The sequence below is a fragment of the Oscarella lobularis genome, chromosome 9 (genome assembly GCF_947507565.1).
Source record: "Oscarella lobularis chromosome 9, ooOscLobu1.1, whole genome shotgun sequence".
Classification (NCBI taxonomy): domain Eukaryota; kingdom Metazoa; phylum Porifera; class Homoscleromorpha; order Homosclerophorida; family Oscarellidae; genus Oscarella; species Oscarella lobularis.
The window spans coordinates 2732272-2747805 of NC_089183.1; the positions used below are offsets into that span (position 1 = coordinate 2732272).

Sequence of the window (15534 nt, forward strand, 5' to 3'; positions counted from 1 at the left end):
GAAGCCGTCGAATTCGAATAGGTCTATTGTAAAGCGTGCGGAGATTTATTGTTGTTTTGATTCTCCTCCCCCTTGCATGCACGTACCTTCGTCATCTGCCGCAGATGAGCTCACCTCGTCCGCGCCGCCGTTTCGTCGATCTACGGACAATGCAAACTCGATTGTGGCCCCGCTTCAAGAAAACCCGTCGCATTTTATACCGTCTGTCGTGGATTCCGTCTCGTAGGATCCGCTGGCGATTTCTCCCGCTAATCTAATAACAGAGCGTGTCGGTCGAGAGGAAGTATCGGTGGATGGGTCGTTATTACCGAGTGAGAACGGCTTTCGTTCGAGCGACTTGGGATTTGCGAAGCTTGAGCAACGCTTCCTGCTGTTCGGCGTACGCCCTGAGAAATAAAGATAATAAGTCCCCTCGACTCGAGTCCCCTCGCCGATTCGTGACTGAATGGCGGCGAACCGAGCGTCGCTACGACCCGGAAAGCGCATTCAAGCCCGTTCGGCGACAATCTGTCGGCACTTTCAGTCATCGTTCGACTCGTCGACGTTGACTGAAAGACCGCCGGCGCTTTCAGTCATCGCCTTTTGCGATGACCGAAACTACGCCGAGTGACTGAACGGCGCCCGTCGCAAATGCCGGGCATGAATGAAAACGCTCACCTTATGCGTTCTCTCGTCGCCGCCTCTTCCCGGCGAAGATACGCGTCGAGATCGTCGTCGCAGCGAGTAGATAAGTCGGACGCGTTGACCTTCGCCCACGCGACGATCGCATCTTTTGGGGAAAAAATCTATGACTGAAGCTATCTCTGCGTTCTTTCTTACCGCACGAGACGGTGCGCGAAACGAGCGCGCCGAATATCTCCGCGTAGTCCGGCGTTTCCAAGAGCGCCGATATCTCGCTGGAGACCTACGAAAACGAATCCAGTCAAAAGGCCGGGGAGTACGCACGCGAACTCCTCCCACTTTCTTAGGAGGAGCGAGGCCACGTCGCGCGACGAACTCCCCCATATAGAGAAATAAAAGAACAACGTGCTCCCACTCTACTTCGCTTTCTAATTCGAACGCGTTACGAGTAACAGGCTCGCGTATCTTCGACACTTTTACTACAACCGCAATGACGTTCGCTGGGCACGAGATCAGAGCGAGATCAAACGGGGTTGAACAAGATCGGCGTAGGCGGCTTATTTTCGCGCTATCGCCGCTCTTTTGTGCTCGATGGCGAGCGCGAACGACGGTAATTAGCTCTTTCGCTCGCGCTGCCGACGATTTCGTGCTGGGATCGCGATTTTTTCCTGTACCTTGGCGTTCGCTTGTGTCATCGAGTTTCTTTGATCGAAAATCGTTGCTGTGCAGGATGCGTAGGGTGTATATTGGCTGTTCTTGCTAGAGATGAGGCTCGATCTGATCTCGGCGACGTCTCCAAGTCTGGGAAAATGATGACTTTCGCAAGAGTCTCGTGATTAGTATGTAGTCACGAGAATACGGGCATCGAGTAAAAGTCACGCGAGGACAACGCACGCACGCCTAGGGATAGCTAAACAGTTATTATTAGCTAAACAACCAACAAGTATTGAATCACGTGATCAAGAATCAATAGTGAATACTGTAAAGTCAAGTGGCGAGTACACCGAGACTCAGTACGACTCTGTGAGCATTTCTTTCGAAGAGCCCCTTCACCAAACGCTTCACTGTGAAGTATCCTGGAGTCGAGAGAATGAATTCGATTTCCCCTTTCAATGTGCCGAAACAGTCCTGTGATGACGGACGTTTGTCTGGGTCTTGATGAATCATTTCAGAGCATAGCAGAAATAATTTCGGACGATTAGCCAAGGCATCCAATTGCGTCCGCCTCTCCTCAGGAATTGGACGCGCCCCGGTGAATATTTCAATCAATGACACGCCCAGACTGTACACGTCGCTAGGCAACGTATTGCGAATAGCCGTTCCGTCGTCACGTGGCATCCGCTCCGGAGCGAGATAGTCGGGACTCATCGGACCGGCGGAAAGCGAACTCTCGATGATGTGAGCCGCTCCCAAGTCGCCCACTTTCGCTTTCATGTCTCGCGTCACGAGAACATTCGATGGACGTATGTCACCGTGGACGTACGGCTTGGGATGCGTTTGATGAAGATAGGCTATTGCTGACGTCACGTCCAAAGCAATAGACAGCTGCTCATAGAACGTCAAATAGGAGGAGCCTACTGATGCGCTGGAAGCCGTGTGAGCGGCGTTCATGACTTCGCTCACCGATCCTTCAAGCAATTCCATAACCATTTGGAAGGCGACGTCCTCTCGCATCACCGCTCCGCAAATGGTCATGATGTTGGGGTGGTGGAGTCGACTGCACACGAGAACTTCGCGTCGAAATAGCGGCAAGTTGCGAGGATTTGTGATGACCTCGTGAAATTTCTTTACCGCTACCCTCATTCCACGCCAAAGGCCAATGCAAACGCCTAACGATATAAATCAATACATTTCTTTTTCCTTGTCAATCTGTACCTGCAAATGCTCCCGATCCGAGACTCTGTTCGGTCACGTGAATTTCGTCTGGATCAATGGTGAGAACGTCGAGAAATGCGTCGAGGCGATTTTTTATTTCTTCGCGAGACGCTTCGAGGTTTTGGTAGCGTCTCAATGCAACCGCATTCTCTTCTCTAAAGCGACATTTAATTAATGAAAAGATCAATTAATTGTAATTATCGGATACCTAAGTAGGGAAATTTCATTTGAACGTTGATCGAGTTGTCGCCTAAAAAAAACGACACTAATAGACAAATAAAAATATTTTATCAATAACCTAAATGATGATCTTTCTTCTTCAAAATGACGTTGACTGTCTGCCCTTTCTCGATCCATTTCACGTCTGCACAAAGGTAAAGCCAAATACTTTAATTAATATTATAATGGCTTGGACCTCATTTGAGCGATCTGCTCTTCGCAACGACGCCTGTCTTCAGCGCACGTGGTTTCAGCAGAAGTGGCTCTGAAATATTGATATAATTAATTAGTCAATTATTTATTTATTTTAATTACGTTGCGCCGTTGACGTTTTCTCTCTTCAATCGAACGCATTCGCGTCGAAGACGTTCCAATTCGCGTTGGACTATTTCCATTTTCTGACGTTCGATCAGCGGAGACGAAAGCAGCTCCTGTTCAATTTTCATATAAGACTCGTTGCGCGAATCTTAATTAATTAATAAATTAAAAATAAAATTCCACTTAATTAATTAATACCGAGATGAAGAATTTCGAGACCGATCTCATGATAGACAAGCACGTCTGTCGTCTCATCTTCATTTTGTACGCAATGAGACGTGGCATGGGAAACGTTGCGCAAACCACGACTACCCATCTATAATTAAACAATCAAAGACACGCGGATGACTCTATCACTATGACGAACCGGCCACACTTTGCGATCATCAATGTCTAATAAGTAAACGGACTCAGAAGCGAGGATCGACTGACCGCCGATGAGAAGACAAAGCGATTTCTCTTCGAATTCTCCTTTCGACAATCGACAAATCGTATGACATCGCCTCAGCGATAGGGTCACATCGAAATCAATGACCGTCCAGCACTAAAAATTAATTATTTAATTATTATTATTAAAGTCTTAAATAATTACTTTATTTTGTAAATCGATTACAAACGATTCGCCACTGAGAATGAAGTCCGTGCTAGCTCCAAAAAGAAACGCTCGATGTCGGTCGATTGTTGCCATGGCAGCGTGACGCGAACTCGGCCTACGTCCGCCGAGCTCCAAAGCCGACCAAAATCCTGTGCACTTAAAACTTCACATATAAATCAATTATTTCAATTTATCCACTCGCCTTCCTGGCGATCGTTCATAAATTCGAATTCATAGATTTCGTCGCTCCACCCGTCCACGTCCTGAGTCGCTCCGCACTGAAGTCGATCGGGAGGAATCGTCTCGCTCTCGCCCCCAAACATAATCAATCTCGATCCGATGACGCACAAGCAGCAGTAGGCACGTGCGGTCGGTCCGACGATGGGCGTGGCCACTTCGATCCACTTCATCGTTCGAGGATCAAGACGATAAACGTTACCCAGGTAACGCCCGTTTTCCGTTTCTCCGCCGTACGAGTAGATCATGCCGTCGATTGCGACGCACTGCGCTCCTTTGCACGGCGGAGGAATCGTTCGGCCGCGAGTCGAACGTCGGAGCCATTTTCGCGATCGCGACAAAATCCAGATTTCGTTGCGAGCGACGAATTTCGACTGAGCCACGCCGCCGAAGACGTAGAGATGACCGTCGACCAATGCGCTCTCGTGGAAGCGGCGCTTCGCCGGCTCCGGTTCGGGTCGGAACGTTGCTACTATCTTTGCCACTCCCGCAAACACTGCCATTTTTTTTGCTCTCAATACGCATGCACAGTGAAGAAGGTTTCTGCAGCAATGACGTCAGTATATAGTCACGTGATTAACAAAAGTTAATACAGAAAATAATTCAATTTCATAGACTAGAACGTCCGTAGTCTTGTCTTCGTTAATTCTGCATGCAGTGAGAGACGTGCCAAACATGGTGTTAGCGAATTCCTGACCGACGTTTATCTAAAAATAGATGTCTATATCTAAAACGCAAACGACCTCGATCAGAAGCCATAATGAGTAGATCATCTCGTCGACGACGACGCATCGCGCTCCGTCGCACGCCGGCGGAATCGCCCGGCCTCCGGCCAAACGACGGGTCCATCTCTTTGGAGACGGCGCAACGCGAACGTTCATCGTCCAAATTTCGTTGCGAACGAAGTGTCTGCGAGCAGTTACGCTCCAGCCGCCGAAAAGATAGAGATGATGGCGCTTTCAAAACAGTTCTGAGGTGACGAACGACTAGTCGGCAGAGTCCGTCTTTTATGCAGTCGACCGTAGATATAATTAGAAATACTAGAAACGTGTACGGTTTCGATTCGCTGTCACACGCGCACGCGCAGTGAAGAAAGCTTTCCAACTAGTTTCCGCTAAGCGTCTGCCGAGAATACAATGTTTGTGCTAGCCGTCTTCTCTTGCTTCTTTCTTCTTGGAAACTTCTTTTCCGCGGCGGAAAAATGTCACTCTTCCGTTCATCAAGTTCTTTCCAGTTCAGGCCCCGCCGTCTGTATGCGGACCGAGTACTATCGGAAAAATTTCGATTCCGCAGAAAGCTTTGTATAGCGCCGCACACTTTTTGGTTTTATATATACAGTCAATCGCTTAGTTCTATAGAAAGGCGACACAGGAGAGACTGGATCTAAGGCAAGAAAAACGCTCTCTAAATATTTATATGTTCTCTTCCAGCTGTGAATTTCACAGGGCAGCAAGGGTGATTCAGGCAGCAAGGGCGAAAAAGGAGCTCCCGGTGACGAGGAAAGACAAGACGAATTTTAGCTATGTGTCGGGAAGATTTATTTTTATCTGAATTTATAGAAAGGCGATAGGGGATCTACCGGATCTACCGGATCTAAGGCAAGGAAAATGCGCTCTAAATATTTAGATGCTCCCTTCCAGCCGTGAACTCCACAGGGTAGCAAAGGTGAGCAAGGCAGAAAGGGCACAAAAGGAGATCCTGGTGGCCAGGAAAGACGAAACGAATTTCAGCTATATGCGTTTAGAAGATTCGTATTTATAGAAAGGCGAGAAAGGATATACCGGATCTAAGGCAAGGAAGACACGCTCTATAAATATTTAGATGTTCTCTTCCAGCCGTGAATTCCTACAGGGCAGCAAGGGAGAGCTTGATGGCCAGGAAAGACGAGACGAAGCTATGTGTCGAGAAGATATATTTTTTTTGAATTTATAGAACGGCGCAACGGGATATACCGGATCTAAAGGACCTAAGGCAAGGAAAACGCGCTCCAAATAAGATGTTCTCTTCTAGCCGTGAATTCCACAGGGCAGCAAGGGCGAAAAAGGAGATAATATTGATCAGGAAAGACAAGACGAATTTCAGCTGTGTAGGGAAAATTTACTTTTATCTGAATTTATAGAAAGGCGATAGGGGATCTACCGGATCTACCGGATCTAAGGCAAGGAAAACGCGCTCTAAATAAGATGTTCTCTTCCAGCCGTGAATTCCACAGGGCAGCAAGGGCGAAAAAGGAGCTCCTAGTGATCAGGAAAGACGAGACGAATTTCATTTGGAAGATTTCATTTCATGTGACTTTCTTTTTCAGGGAGACCTTGTCTATCTCTTCATGTCTCCTAACTGGCTGCACAACGATGCGAGGTTCTACATTCAGCCAACGACAGCGACAGATGCAGCTTTGCGGTACACGGCTAGCGGCGGACTAAAGGATAAACTCTTTGAGGTAAGAACACGCATCCCGAAATAAAGCCATTCTGTCTGAATGATAATGTATAAAAAATTTGTCCGAAGTGGTGTTACATATTCTCTACGCGCACACGTACACGCACATTTTTCGCGCTCGCGTTTTCTTTCAGTTTGAATAATTGATGAGAGGATTTTGGTTAATTAATTAATTAATCAATTTATTCACCAGGTCGAGCTCTTGGCTGCCAATCAAGTGAGTAGCAGTCTGGACTACACAGCTAAGTTGCTCTACTTCATGAAAAGTCTTACTTCGGACAACGATCTAATGGTTTCGCTTTGCGACGCTTCTCTATGCGTCGGTTTCATTTTCTACGACAACGACCGAGTCGCCCGTTTCAATTGGGCTCACGACGCAAACGCCGCCAAATGTCCAACGGCAGCATTCGGCAACGCTGTCGTCCATACCTTCTCTTCCAGGCGTGAAATGCGCTTTGAAATCAGATCCGACAGAACAGTCGGTTTTGCGTCTTCCGGACACCCTTATCCGTACGCTCACGCTTTCGATGGCCGGCTAAAGCCAAGCACGGGCCTTTGGCTTCAAGTGTGTCGTGACAGTGGAAGCGAAGATTACGAATTCGGCTATATGGAATTTTCGTTGAAACGAACAATTTTTAAGGTCTGACTGATGCGGATGCTTTGACGTGACTTTGCGTGCGTAGTCTATATGTTACTTGTACGTGCATTGACTCAATGGTAATATTGAGTACTAGCTGCATCTATGTGGGATGGGGGCCCTTGTGCATGTGACACTTCTCTCTGCTGCGGTTTCATTTTCTTTTATGAATTAGGCTATATGGAATTTTCGTTGAAAACGAACAAGGTCTGACTGATATAGATGCTCATGTGCGTAGACTAAAAACTTTCTTGCATAGATGTGGGATGAGGTGCACGGCCTAAAGGGAAAGGGGCTTGTATCTGATCTATGTTTCTGCTGGAGGAGAATATTACTGCCAAGACGTATGCGCACGGAAAAGGGCCCTCTCTGAGCGTATTCACTATTAGAAGACGATTCTAATGTTTCTTTGATTCCTGGATATCGTTGAGCCAGACTGCAGATATGCGTAGGTGAGAAGGAAAGAGGGGGGCCCCCCCAAGAGGGAGAAGGTGTTATCATCCCCAGTTAGTATGAACTCTTCCGTAGATCTTTTTCTTTATGTGTAGAAGGGCGACTTTCGTTTGAAAAATCGATCGTCTGGCGACCTGGACTCGCTGAGCGTCTCCGAACAATAGAATGGATGCGATAGGCTATCTTGATCGAAGATGCTTCGACAAAGTAGCTCGTTCCGACGGCGTTTCGGATTGACGGTCCGTCGACGACGCCCTTTCATCTTGGTAGTCTACGCACGCGCAGATGCGATGACCTAAAGGAAAAAATGACGTCACATGTCAGCGCACAACAAGATGCTTACAAAAATACAAATAACAGTATAAAAGCGGTATTAATTAAGACCCGTAAAAAGTGTGTACGACTTCAAAAATACGTTTCCCTGTAAAACATTCTGTAATAGCGCTAGAACACTGTCAAAACAGTTCTGAGGTGACGAACGACTAGCCGGCTGGTCAGGTGCGAAAGTCCGTGGAGATCATAGCTGGAGATCATGCAGTGAGATACGGTGACGTCATCGTTGCGGAAATAACGTCACGATGACGTTGAGTCCACCTTTAATGCAGTCGACCGTAGATATAATTAGAAATACTAGAAACGTGTACGGTTTCGATTCGCTGTCACACGCGCACGCGCAGTAAAGAAAGCTTTCCAACTAGTTTCCGCTAAGCGTCTGCCGAGAATACAATGTTTGTGCTAGCCGTCTCCTCTTGCTTCTTTCTTCTTGGAAACTTCTTTTCCGCGGCGGAAAAATGTCCCTCTTCCGTTCATCAAGTTCTTTCCAGTTCAGGCCCCGCCGTCTGTGTGCCGATCGACTACTATCGGAAAAATTTCGATTCCGGAGAACGCTTTGTAAAGCGTCGCACACTTTTTGGTTTTATATATAGTCAATCGCTTAGTTCTATAGAAAGGCGATACAGGAGAGACTGGACCTAAGGCAAGAAAAACGCTCTCTACATATTTATGTGTTCTCTTCCAGCTGTGAATTTCATAGGGTAGCAAGGGTGATTCAGGCAGCAAGGGCGAAAAAGGAGCTCCTAGTGATGAGGAAAGACAAGACGAATTTTAGCTATGTGTCGGGAAGATTTTTATCTGAATTTATAGAAAGGCAATAAGGGATCTACCGGATCTACCGGATCTAAGGCAAGAAGAACGCTCTCTAAATATTTAGATGCTTCCTTCCAGCCGTGAACTCCTACAGGGCAGCAAAGGTGAGCAAGGCAGCAAGGGCACAAAAGGAGATCCTGATGGCCAGGAAAGACGAAACGAATTTCAGCTATATGCGTTTAGAAGATTTATTTTTATAGAAAGGCCAGATAGGATCTACCGGATATAAGGCAAGGAAAACGCGCTCTAAATATTTAGATGTTCTCTTCCAGCCGTGAATTCTACAGGGCAGCAAGGGAGATCCTGGTGGCCAGGAAAGACGAGACGAAGCTATGTGTCGGGAAGATTTATTTTTATTTGAATTTATAGAAAGGCGATAGGGGATCTACCGGATCTACCGGATTTAAGGCAAGGAAAACGCGCGCTCTAAATAAGATGTTCTCTTCCAGCCGTGAATTCCATAGGGCAGCAAGGGCGAAAAAGGAGCTCCTAGTGATCAGGAAAGACGAGACAAATTTCAGCTATGTGTTGGAAAGATTTATTTCTATTCGAATTTATAGAAAGGCAATAAGGGATCTACCGGATCTACCGGATCTACCGGATCTAAGGCAAGGAAAACGCGCTCTAAATAAGATGTTCTCTTCCAGCCGTGAATTCCACAGGGCAGCAAGGGCGCAAAAGGAGCTCCTGGTGGCCAGGAAAGACGATCGAGACAAATTTCAGATATATGCATTTGAAAGATTTCTTTTTATTTATTTTTTTCAGGGAGAGCTAGTCTATCTCTTCATGTCTCCTAACTGGCTGGACGACAATGCGAGATTCTACATTCATCCAACGACAGTGACAGAGGCAGCTTTGCGGTACACGGCTAGCGGCGGAGTAAAGGATAAACTCTTTGAGGTAAGAACACGCATCCCGGAATAAAACCATTCTGTCTATATAACGTTCAAAAAAGTTGAAATGCTGAATGATGGTGTATAAAAAATTGTCCACCAAAGTGGTGTCACATTCTCTACGCGCACACGTACACGCACATTTTTTCGCTCTCGCGTTTTCTTCTAGTTTGAATAATTGATGAGAGGATTTTGGCTATTAATTAATCAATTTATTCATCAGGTTGAGCTCTTGGCTGCCTATCAAGTGAGTAGCAGTCTGGACTACACAGCTAAGTTGCTCTACTTTATGAAAAGTCTTACTTCGGACAGCGATCTAATGGTTTCGCTTTGCGACGCTTCTCTATGCTTCGGTTTCATTTTCTACGACAACGACCGAGTCGCCCGTTTCAAGTGGGCTCACGAGGCAAATGCCGCCAAATGTCCAGCGGCAGCAAGTGACTTTACCGGCAACGCTGTCGGCCATACCTTCTCTTCCAGGCGTGAAATGCGCTTTGAAATCAGATCCGACAGAACAGTCGGTTTTGCGTCTTCCGGAGACCCTTATCCGTATGCTCACGCTTTTGATGGCCAGCTAAAGCCAAGAACGGGCCTTTGGCTTCAAGTGTGTCGTGACAGTGCAAGCGAAGATTATGAATTCGGCCATATCGAATTTTCGTTGAAAACGAACAAGGCCTAGCTGACTGATGACGTGACTTTGTGTGCGTAGTGCGTAGTCTATATGTTAGTTGTACGTGCGTTGACTCAATGATAATATTGAGTACTTTCTGCATCTATGTGGGATGGGGGCCCCTTGTGCGACACTTTCACTCGGTTCATTGAACAATGCTTGTTGTTCTAAAATGACAGCCGCCTAAACAGTTTATAAGATTGCGAATAATTTTATATTAGGACATGCAAAACGAGGAAGCCGCTAAGCAGCGTCGACGGTATGCAGAGCCCCGTGGTTGCTGCAAAATAACAAACGATGTAATAATGACGTCAATGGAATATCCGCCGGACCAGTCGGCACATGGCCGGCTCACGAGGAGAAAGTCGGGCTTTCTTGTTGTCAAAATGCTGTCTTTGCCTTCTCTCAGTCACATCACTTGTAACGATTATAAGCAGGGAGAGCAAAATCAAGAAGCAAACACGAGTGGAGCGTGACTATGCATACAGTATAAATTCAGGCGGACGCCAAGCACGCGCAGTACGTGACCCACGCACAAGCGGACGCTTGAGCACAATGTTTGTACTAAAGATCGGCGCTTGGTTCTGGCTTCTTGAGAATTTCTTTTCCGCGGCGAGTAACTACCAGTCTCCCGCTCTACCTTCAAGTTCAGGACCCAGTGTCTGCGTGCCGGTCGACTACTACCGGGAACATTTTGATTGCGCAGAACGCTCGGTATAGCGAACAGTTCTCAGTTTCAGTTAGTTGATCATGCAAACTCTTCTTATATAGAAAGGCGATGATACAGGAGAGGCCGGATCTACTGAGGCAAGAAAAACATCCCAAGAATTTAATTACGGGGTATTCAAGGGTAGCAAGGGTGAGCCAGGTAGCGAGGGCGCAAAAGGAGCCCCCAGTGGACGAGGATTTCAGCTAAACTATATACTGTATGCGTTCGATAACGAATCTTCTTTTTTCTTTCAGGGAGAGCTCGTTTATCTGTTCATGTCTCCCAAGTGGCTGCTTGACAACGCGAAGTTCTACATCCAGCCAACGACAGCGACAGCGACGGCTTTGCAGTACACGACTAACGGAAATCGACGACATGACAAACTCTTTGAGGTAAGAACATGCAGTCCCTAATCTAATGTTGAAATGCCTAATTAAAAGATTGTCAAAAAGGATTTCGGCTACTAATTAATTTGTTCGTTAGGTTCAGTTAGTGCCTGCTAATCAAGTGAACGACACTCTGAACTGGACGGCTAGCTTGCTCTACTTCATGAAAAGCCTTACTGTGGAAAACGATCTTATTGTTTCTCTGTGCGACACTTCTTTCTGCTTCGGCTTCATTTACGGCGACCAGAACGTAGTCGTCCATGTCAAATGGGATAACGAGGCGGATGCCACAACATGTCCAGTGAATCGAGGTCAACAGGTCGACCATACCTTCTCCTCCAGGCGTGAAATGCGCTTCGAAATCAGATCCGACGGAATAGTCGGTTTCGCGTCTTCCGGAGACCCGTATCCGTATGCTCACGCTTTTGCTGACACGCTAAAGCTAAGCACGGGCCTTTGGCTTCACGTGTGTCGTGACGAAGCAGACGAACATTATGAATTGGGCTACATGGAATTTTCGTTGAAAACGAACAAGGTCTGACTGATGCGGAATGCTTAGACGTGTACGTGTGCGTATAGTCTATAGAATCAATAATGTTTAATGATGGCACGTGCACACGTCCCTAAAGAGAAGGAGGACTTGATTTCAAAGCCTTCTCTGCTGGGAGGAGACCATAGAGTACATGGATCTGCGACAGCACGAAAAGGGGCCTCATCACGAAATTTCACTATTAGAGGACGGTTTCGATGTTTCTTTGATTCTTGGATATCGTTGGGCTCTGTCGCACGGTCGCAATGCGAAGAGAAAAAGAAAGGGGGCCCCAAGAAGGAAATAGGGTGCTATCGTATGACTTCTCTTCCGTAAATCTTATGTCGAGGGCCCACGCGACTGAGGAGAGGCGCCGCCTTTCGTGGAAAACTAACCGTCTGACGTTCCGCGCGACCTTGACTCGCTGAGCTTCTCCGGGATATGAAGCGGATGCGATCGGCTATCTTGATCGAAGATGCTGCGGCAAAGGAGCTGGTTCCGACGGCGTTTTCGGATTGACAAGTCCGTCATTTCGTCCTTCGTGTTCTACGCATGCGTGCATACGATGACGCAGGGATGTTCTCACGAAAATGACGTCACATGTCAGCGCACGACAAAATGCCTAAAAAATACATAAAAAACACGAAAGTTATCAAACGGTGTTAAGACCCATAAATAAAACGACTCTGTGATTGCCTCTCTTGAAGAGACCTTTCACAAATCGCTTACCAGTAAAAACTCCAGGAATACCTAAAACGCGTTCACTTTCAGCGTTAAGCCTGTCAAAACAGTTCTGCGATGACGGACGCTTGTCTGGGTTTTGATCAATCATTTCAGAGCATAGCAGAAATAGACTGGGACGAGCTTCCAGAGACAGCAATTGCGTCTGCCTCTCCGTAGGAATAGGACGCGCCCCGGTAAATATTTCAATTAATGCCACGCCCAGACTGTACACGTCGCTAGGCAACGAGTTAGGAATGGCCGTTCCGTCGGCACGTGGCATCCGTTCTGCAGCGAGATAGTCGAGACTCATTGGACCGACGGAGAGTGAACTCTCGATGATGTGAGCCGCTCCCAAGTCGCCCACTTTCGCTTTCATGTCTCGCGTCACGAGAACGTTTGATGGACGTATGTCGCCGTGGACGTACGCCTTAGGACGCGTTTGATGAAGATAGGCTATTGCTGACGTCACGTCCATTGCAATGGAGAGCTGTTCGAAGAATGTGAGATAGGAGGAGCCCACTGATGCGCCGGAAGCGGCGTGAGCGGCGTTCATGACTTCGCTCACTGATCCTTCGAGTAATTCCATGACCATTTGGAAGGGGGTACCCTCTTCCATCACCGCTCCGCAAATGGTCATGATGTTGGGGTGGTGGAGTCGACTGCACACGAGAACTTCGCGTCGGAATAGCTCCAGGTTGCGAGGATTTGTGATGATCTCGTGGAATTTCTTCACAGCTACTCTCATTCCACGCCATAGGCCAATGCAAACGCCTAACCGTTATTGATTATAGAGCAAATAAAAATATCCTTTATTGATTTTTACCGGCAAATGCTCCTGATCCGAGATTCTGTTCGGTCACGTGAAGGTCATCCGGATTTACGCTGAGAACGTCGAGAAATTGGTCTAGGCTATTTTTCATTTCCTCGTGAGATGCTTGAAGAGTTTCACAACGTCTCACTGCAACCGCATTTTCCTCTCTGAATTAAAAGATTCAAAATAAGAAGGCGTGAACAATGCATTGTACCTCAGTTGAGTTTGGGCTTCAGTTGCTGATACCAATTCTCGCGTACGTTGCTCAAGTTGTCTCCTGAAAAGAACATTACATTTTGAGATGCAGAATAATTATCAATAAAAACCTGATAGACGTATTTTCTTCTGCAAAACGGCGTTGGTTTCGATCAAACTCTTCTCTAAAGAACATCATATTGAATCAATCAATTACGTATTACTGAAGCATATTCAGAAACCGTAATGTGGAGATTTCGTTTGTACGTTGCTCAAGTTGTCTCCTGAGAAAAGAACATTACATTTTTGACATGTATAATAATTATCAATAAAAACCTGATAGACGCATTTTCTTCTGCAAAACGGCGTTCATTTTGATCAAACTCTTCTCTGCAAGAACATGATACTGAATCAAATTATGACGTATTATCGAAGCATATTCAGAAACCGTATTGTGGAGATTTCGTTTGTACGGGCCTCAAGTTGTCTCCTAAAAAGAACGATACGTAGAATGAAATTTCTGCGCTTTCGCCTTCTCTTCTCAACCTCATTTGAGCTGCCTGCTCTTCGCAAAGACGCTTCTCTGCAGCAGAACTCTCCACTTCTTCCTCCAATTGAGCGCATTGTCGTCGAAGGTGTTGCAACTCGCGTTCAATTCTTTCCATTTCGTGATTTCCAATTTGAGACGGGCGTTCTATTGCTTTCATTGACGAACGTAGTTCTCGTTCGATTTTCATGTATAACTCGTTTCTCGAATCTAAATTGGAGATTAATTCAATGCGGATTATTTATATTAATGAGCCATACCAAGATGAAGACATTTGAGACCCCAATGATAAACAAGAACTTCTGTAGTCTTGTCATCGTTCTGCACACAGTGAGATGTGTGATAACAAAGCTTTTGAAATTGTTGACTGACGTCCATCTAAAAGTAATCAGTAAATAAAAAATGAGGATATCATTGTGAAAAACCTGATACGCTTTCTTATCATCAATATCCAAAACGTAAACAGACTCAGAAGCACTAATATTCCTACCACCGACGAGAAGACAAAGTGATTTCTCTTCTAATCCTTCTTTCACTAATTGACAAATTGTATGACCCCATCTGGGTGATGGGTTCACATCAAAATCAATTATTGTCCAGCTCTAACCAATATATTAGTATTAGCCATTATTGATTTACAAACTACTTTATTTTGTAAATTCAACATGAATGAGTGACTTTGACTACTTCTATCCATTCCAAGAAGAAATGCTCGATGTTGGTCAATTGTAGCCATTGCAGCAGCAAGAAGTGGTGCAGGTCTCGTTCCACTCAATTCCAAATCCAGCCACATTTCTATGATAAATTTTAATTTGATAAATACGTGATAGTTAGTTAAAAACCTCTTTCATTTCCCTCTTCAAATTGAAATTCATAGATCTCATTATTGTAAAATCCTTTCTGAGTTGCCCCAGACTGGAGTTGGTCTTGAGAAATCTTGTTGCTCTTTCCCCCATACATGATCATTCTCGATCCAATGGCACAGAAGCAGCAGAATGAGCGTGGGGCCGGTTTCTTTCCTCCGACGGGCGTGGCTACTTCGATCCATTCCATTTTCATCGGATCGAGACGATAAACGATTCCAAGATAACTTCCGCCTTTCTTCTCTCCCCCGTAGGAGTAGATCATCTTGTCGATTACGACGCATCGTGCTCCGATGCAAGGTGGAGGAATCGTTGGGCCACGAGCCAAATGACAGAGCCATTTTCTTTCCGACGCCGCAACGCGTACATTCACAATCCAGATTGCATCGCGATTGAAGTATTTTGATTCATTCCAGCCACCGAAGAGATAGAGACAACCATCGACCAAAGCGCTTTCATGGATAATTCGCTTTTCGGGTTCTTTCTCTTCTGATTGACTGCCAGTCGAGTCGCTTGAAACAAACTCCGCCATCTCTGAGAACGATCATTACGCGCGTGCGCGGTGACGAAAAACATTATGATTGCAACTTTCCTTATTGATTTTTCTATTTTTCTCCAAATACTTTGCTAAACAAATCAACAGATTTTTCCCCATTAATGTGCGTAGT

General features: G+C 46.0%; 4 protein-coding genes across 5 annotated transcripts in view; 1 reads left to right on the top strand and 3 right to left on the bottom strand.

Moving 5' to 3' along the window:
- LOC136191448 (uncharacterized) overlaps positions 1–1267 on the bottom strand; it is a 1774-nt gene extending 507 nt beyond the window's left edge. Inside the window, exons 1-7 of the mRNA XM_065979772.1 lie at positions 961–1267; positions 820–904; positions 658–769; positions 309–386; positions 201–253; positions 87–140; positions 6–23 (exon numbers count right to left, since the gene is read on the bottom strand). Coding sequence (XP_065835844.1) covers positions 6–23; positions 87–140; positions 201–253; positions 309–386; positions 658–769; positions 820–904; positions 961–1005 — 445 coding nt within the window. The 5' untranslated portion in view covers positions 1006–1267. The remainder of the gene's footprint in view (positions 1–5; positions 24–86; positions 141–200; positions 254–308; positions 387–657; positions 770–819; positions 905–960) is intronic.
- A 266-nt stretch (positions 1268–1533) lies between these two features.
- Positions 1534–7670, bottom strand: LOC136191117 (uncharacterized). Its single transcript, XM_065979416.1, has 11 exons — positions 7277–7670; positions 3831–7221; positions 3626–3777; positions 3401–3577; positions 3232–3349; positions 3031–3181; positions 2912–2980; positions 2795–2860; positions 2705–2746; positions 2497–2651; positions 1534–2450 (listed from the first exon to the last, which is right to left on the bottom strand). Exons 2-11 carry the CDS (start codon positions 4366–4368, stop codon positions 1609–1611), a joined length of 2310 nt encoding a protein of 769 aa, XP_065835488.1. The 5' UTR covers positions 4369–7221; positions 7277–7670; the 3' UTR covers positions 1534–1608.
- Positions 7671–10638: 2968 nt separating this feature from the next.
- LOC136191090 (uncharacterized) lies at positions 10639–11800 on the top strand. Its single transcript, XM_065979388.1, has 4 exons — positions 10639–10817; positions 10875–10910; positions 11067–11204; positions 11296–11800. The coding sequence occupies exons 1-4, from the start codon at positions 10659–10661 to the stop codon at positions 11737–11739; spliced, it is 777 nt and encodes a 258-aa protein (XP_065835460.1). The 5' UTR covers positions 10639–10658; the 3' UTR covers positions 11740–11800.
- Positions 11801–12288: 488 nt separating this feature from the next.
- Positions 12289–15406, bottom strand: LOC136191088 (uncharacterized). Of its 2 annotated transcripts, XM_065979386.1 has the most exons (12): positions 14846–15406; positions 14650–14798; positions 14429–14605; positions 14264–14381; positions 14003–14213; positions 13905–13946; positions 13793–13846; positions 13699–13740; positions 13588–13641; positions 13476–13538; positions 13274–13428; positions 12289–13221 (listed from the first exon to the last, which is right to left on the bottom strand). In XM_065979386.1, exons 1-12 carry the CDS (start codon positions 15396–15398, stop codon positions 12380–12382), a joined length of 2460 nt encoding a protein of 819 aa, XP_065835458.1. In that variant the 5' UTR covers positions 15399–15406; the 3' UTR covers positions 12289–12379. The 2 variants fall into 2 exon arrangements, with proteins under 2 accessions (XP_065835458.1, XP_065835459.1); XM_065979387.1 differs by lacking the exons at positions 13588–13641; positions 13699–13740.
- Positions 15407–15534: the final 128 nt, after the last annotated feature.